The sequence below is a fragment of the Martes martes genome (genome assembly GCF_963455335.1).
Source record: "Martes martes genome assembly, chromosome: 10".
Lineage (NCBI taxonomy): Eukaryota > Metazoa > Chordata > Mammalia > Carnivora > Mustelidae > Martes > Martes martes.
Window position 1 is genome coordinate 13051078 of NC_137898.1, and position 5231 is coordinate 13056308.

General features: G+C 55.9%; 1 protein-coding gene across 1 annotated transcript; it reads left to right on the forward strand.

Moving 5' to 3' along the window:
• Positions 1-1501: 1501 nt before the first annotated feature.
• Positions 1502-4920, forward strand: PRG2 (proteoglycan 2, pro eosinophil major basic protein). Its single transcript, XM_080816641.1, has 7 exons — positions 1502-1691; positions 2016-2050; positions 2268-2337; positions 3171-3457; positions 3759-3890; positions 4366-4477; positions 4750-4920. Exons 3-7 carry the CDS (start codon positions 2280-2282, stop codon positions 4806-4808), a joined length of 648 nt encoding a protein of 215 aa, XP_080672767.1. The 5' UTR covers positions 1502-1691; positions 2016-2050; positions 2268-2279; the 3' UTR covers positions 4809-4920.
• Positions 4921-5231: the final 311 nt, after the last annotated feature.

The following is a 5231-nucleotide window of genomic DNA, read 5'->3' on the forward strand; positions in this document are numbered from 1 at the left end:
GAGGACAAGTCTTGACTGGATGCTCCCTCGATGGAGCCCTAGTCATATGCCTGAGCTACGAGGGAGGCTAGGAATCTATCTGGCACTTTCTTTTCAAGAATGAGAGGCCTGCCCTCCACCAAGATTCCCAGGAAGTGGACTTCTAGAAACCAGAAAGCGGAGAGGGGGCCGGTCGGCCCACAGCAAGTCCGTCACACTTGCTGCAGCTCTATCTGTGCTTCCCCCTTTGATCCTCCAAAGAACTGGGGACAGACTATCTCATTTGTTCTTTCTGACAACCCAGTGAGGTAGGGATAGTTGTCCCCACTTTATGAACAATGATAATGAGGTACAGAGAGGTTAAGGAACCTGCCTAGGGTCACACAGCTATGAAGTGGGAGACACTAGGTTCCGGCTTGGACTCTCTGACTGCCGGACGCACACCCTCAGCCACTGCTCTCAGCCCCCGGGGGATGTTGACGAGATGGAATTTCTAGGGCCGCTAACCTGGATTGTGGGGCCTAAAGGAGAGACTTCCCTCCGGGCTGGGGTGCCTGAGAGCAACTGGCCTCCAGGGATTGGCCCTATCCTGTCTGATCGCGGTAGCTTTGTTCAACAGATGGAATGGCCCTTCGGGGGGCTGGGGCTGGAGGTGAGCCAGTGCAGCTTTCGAAGCTCCCTGTCTCTCTTGTTTCTGAGTCATGTCCTCGATTCCTGCATTCTGTCTCCTTAAGCCAGTAGGCGTGGGGGAAAGGGTCTCTCCATTCTTTGGCTCAAGATGGGACGTCCTCGGGGCGCGTGGGAGGCTCAGCTGGTTGAACGACAGACCGGTCCTTGATTTCTGCTCCAGTTGTGATCTCCGGGTCATGGGATCGAGTCCCGTGTCCTGCTCCGTGCTCTGCAGGAATCTGTTTCAATCCCTCTTTGCCTCTCCCTCTGCCCCTCCCCCCACTCACGCGCGCGCGCTCTCTCTGTCTCTCTCAAATAAATAAATAAATCTTAAAAAAAAAAAAAGATGGGATGTACTCTGTTTTCCCTACCCCCTTCCAACGAGCAAGCACTCCGCTAACTTTAGTTAAGCAAGAAAGGACACTGTCCTGTGCTGATGCCAAGGTCATTTCATCACCACACCTTTGCTCACACCTGGAACGCCCTGTTTCCCTCCCTTCTGTTCACCGCCTATCCAGCCCAAGGAGAGCCAGCTCCTTGTTCTCATGGAGGCTTTTGGTTTACAAACGGGAAAGCAATACGCAACTTTGTAAAAAGCGTTCTCACTTATAGGTGCTTTTATTTCCAAAGGATAGTCTCCGAAGAGTGAAACTGAGCAAGTGATAGGTACACCTTTAATCTTAATAGATTTATTTCCCAAATGCCTGTGGCAGTCCGCGGTCCCATTAGTGAAGCAGACGGGCTGAGTCTTCTGGAAAAGCTCCCTGGGAGATTGTGAAGTGCACCCCAGGACAAGAACCACCGGTTCCAGGCAGGCCCGGAACGGCCCCCAGGCTCCCGAAAGGGGTGTCAGGAGAGAATCTGGAAGCAGATGAGTGGGTTCTCCAGGGAAGTGAGGAAACACTTCTTATCAGCCCTCCCATTTCCTTCAGGCTGGGGAAACCCTCCTTTCTCTGGGGAACTTCCTCTGAGACCCTCTATAAAATGTCAAAGGAGAGTCTGAGCTTTGTGAACCTCGCAGGAGCAGGAAGACCGCTGGGCAGGTTAGTGCTTTCCCTCTCGTGGTGGAGCTGATTTCAGGGGGGTATGGGTTCACCCTCCGGGGAGGGGTCTGGCCCAGGCTGAGAGGTTCTGGAGGGCTGGGTGGGACTACGTGTGGCTTTCAGGGGTCGGCAGGGGCAAGACTTCTCATCCCTGCCTTTCATACGCCTTCTAAGGCCTCCTCGGCTGTGAAGGCAGAGCGTGGAGTCCATGGGAGTGTGTGTGTTTGGCTTTCAGAGTGGTGAGGTGGGGACGCCCTAGCCGAGCACCATTCATTCCTGGGAAGGCCGACGGTCACTGATTCTCGGTTCTCTCTCATTTCACAGACTCTGAGGGGCCCGTTCAGTCCAAACCAATAAAGGTAATATTCCCTTCGTCACATGCAGGCTCACAGGGAAGCCAGCCTCGGCTGCCTGTCACGGTCTGCCTCACTCCATTCAGAAAGGGTCCCAGCATCCTGGAGTTTCAGGGGCTTCTCGTCGTACCTTCTCTTTCTCCACCCCACTCCCAAGGCGTGTGTGTGTGTGTGTGTGTGTGTGTGTGTGTGTGTGTGTGACAATCTGTGTTCTTCATGGCAGAAGAAAGCCGAGATGAAAATCCCCCTGCTTCTGGCCCTTCTACTGGGGACAGTTTCAACTCTCCACCTGGGTAAGTCTCCTTGTCCTTCAGTCTCGCTCCACTTTGTTCCTTTCTAGAGTAGATGGGGTCACGGCCACAGGACCACCTCCTTTGGTGGCCCTGCCCTACACCAGGATCTTTGCACACCTGGAGGAGCAGAGGCTCTACAGCCAGGAGCCGAAGGGGCTCCTCAGGGCATCTCTGTTGTGACATTTTTTTTTTTTAAAGATTTTATTTATTTATTTGAGAGTGAGAGAGTTGAGAGAGAACATGAGAGGGGAGAAGGTCAGAGGGAGAAGGAAACTTCCCATGGAGCTGGGAGCAGATGTGGGACTCGATCCCGGGACTCCGGGATCATGACCTGAGCCGAAGGCAGTCGCTTAACCAACTGAGCCACCCAGGCGCCCCTGTTGTGACATTTTTGATTTTGATTTTGATTTTGATTTTGTCCTCTCTGCCCAATACCAATGATGAATATAATAATAGCTTCCTTCTACCTTAAGCTCACCGAGGGTGTCATGCTAAAGCATTTTCTATGCATTATCTCCTTTAAACATCACAGCATCCCCATGAGGTACGTAATATTGTGTACCCATACCACAAACGGAAAAATAAAGCTAATAGGGGATGGAACCAGTACAGCCGTCTGAATCTAAGTCCCTGCTCTTAACACCATGACCTCTTATGGGAGGATGGGGAGGGGGAGGCTCCTCCTGTTGGCTGAGTTCCAGGCTTTCCCGCCCCCAGGGTGGAGGCAGACGCTGTCCGTGGTGCTGGGGAAGAACAGGGGTAGATGTGAAGGAGGGACACTTGGTCTTTCTCCCTACCAGGGACCCAAACGTCTAACTCTGAGAGCTTCTTAGGGGATGAAGCCGTGCCTCAGGATGGGGAGATGCCAGAAAACGAGGCAAAGGAGGCCCCTACGGGGGAGCTGACGCTGCTGAAGGAAGGAGAGGAGGAGTACTCTGGAAGTGAAGATGCCCCTGAGGAGGAGGGGTCTGTAGAGCCTGCCCCAGCCCTGGATGCAGAGGACGAGGAATTTCAGTGCCCTAAAGAAGAGGACACGGTGAGACTGGAGGACAGCCCTGGATGCAAGAACTGTCCCCGCTTCCTCCTGGTGAAGAGAGTGAGGAGATTTTATTCAGCTCAGGTGAGTGGTCTGGGGCTGAAGCGGAGGCCTGTGGAGGGGTGGGGACAGATGCCTCCAGCCTCCGCGTCCATATCTGCCTCACTGAAGAGCCTGGGGGTGTCAGCAGGGGCTGGGGCCTGCCCAGGTGTCAGGGTAAGAGGGGAGCGGCCCGTGGAAACAGATCGCCAGCCTTCAAATGGCCATGGAGGTGGGCATGGGGGTGGAGAGGAAGGATTTTGGAGATTTGGAGACCCAAGGTTAAGGTCGCGTGAATTCTCTGGAGGGGGTCACTCCATCCCTTCTCCTTTATCCTGTCCCACAGTATGTCTGCCGAAGATGCTACAGGGGCAACCTCATCTCTATCCACAACATCTACTTCAATCGCCGGCTCCAGTACTCAGTCAGCAGGCTCAACCAGGGCCAAGTCTGGATCGGAGGCAGGGTCGTAGGCTGTGTAAGAGGGGTCCGGGCTCTAAGTGGGGAGCACTCCTGACCTCAGCCGGTGCTCACCTTGCTGCAGCTCTGTGCTTCCCCTCTGATCCTCCAAAGAACTGGGGACAGACGGACAGCTGGGGTGAGATACCCAGGAGGCTGCCTAGGCACTGGGAGGAACCAAGGATTCAGAGTGAGGAGGTTTGGGGCCAAATTCTGCTTAGCCTCTGTCTGTCTGTCTGTGTGACTTGGGGGAGACGATCAGCCTGGTTCTGCATCTCTGGAATGGGTTTGGGCCAGAAGGATGAGTGCATCACTGCCATGCATAGAAGGTGGTGGTGATGATCACTGTGGGTCAGCATTGCAGCTGACCGGGACAGTGTCCATCAGGGCCCAGCGGTCGAGGGCAAATGCGGGCTGGGACAGTTCCAGCTCTGCCTATCTGCTCTTCCTTCGCGCTCGCCCACGCCCACGTCTTCTGCTTTTGCCTCCTCCAGGGTCGCTGGAAACGCTTTTGCTGGATTGATGGCAGTCGCTGGGACTTTGGATACTGGGCTGCTGGCCAGCCCCGGGCCAGGGGTGGCAGATGTGTGGCCCTGTGTACCCGAGGTGAAGTGGGAGTAGGGATGAAGGATGGGGAGGCGGGGGTCGAAGGAGGGTTGGGGGGGGTGGGCGCAGTGGTGGGATGGGAGGGGCTCAGAGAAGCGGTGCTGGGAGGGGCCTGTGCCTGGCGGGGGGTGGGGGGTGGGGGGCGCCTGCTGAGTCTTCAGACTCCCTCTCTGTGGAGGCAGGAGTGGGGCGGGGTGGTAGGGGGGAGGCCCTCTTGCGGCAGAGTCAGGGGGACCAGAGGCTGAAGGCCCCTTCCGGTTCTGCCTTCACAGGAGGTCACTGGCGTCGCACGCATTGCCGCAGGACCCTCCCCTTCATCTGTTCCTTCTGAGCGAGACTCAGCCAGGAGTCCAGAGCCACCCACTCCCGGGTAGCTGCCTCCCCTCCCCTGCCTGCTGCCCCTGCTTCCAGCCCCCAACAATAAAACTGCTTTCCTGAAACTGACTTCTTTTTCCTCTGGTCACTGATTCTCTCCGCTTAGCTCCACCCACGGACTTTCTGCCCTGCAATGACCGCCCTCCCCACTCCACTGTCTCTCATAGCAAGGCAGCTGGAGCATGGGGTGGGGTCCCAGGGGTCTTCCTGAAGATGGAAGAAAGGGCTCAGGGAGCTCTTCACGTGACTTCTAATTACTGGCTCATGCAGAGCAGGTGCTGTCAGGACCCCGCCTGTTTTCTTCATTGCAGCTGGACTCTCCCAGTCCTGTGCTGGCATCTCCACACGCAGGGACCTTTCCTCCTCCCTACAGAGTGCG

What these genes read in the sequence shown, in the direction of transcription:
- PRG2 (XM_080816641.1), top strand. Translation starts at nt 2,280, where the DNA reads ATGAAAATCCCCCTGCTTCTGGCCCTTCTACTGGGGACAGTTTCAACT. An exon ending in AGTTTCAACTCTCCACCTGG is followed by an intron (nt 2,338 to 3,170) that starts GTAAGTCTCCTT and finishes AGAGCTTCTTAG; the next exon opens with GGGATGAAGCCGTGCCTCAG. An exon ending in GAGGCAGGGTCGTAGGCTGT is followed by an intron (nt 3,891 to 4,365) that starts GTAAGAGGGGTC and finishes TGCCTCCTCCAG; the next exon opens with GGTCGCTGGAAACGCTTTTG.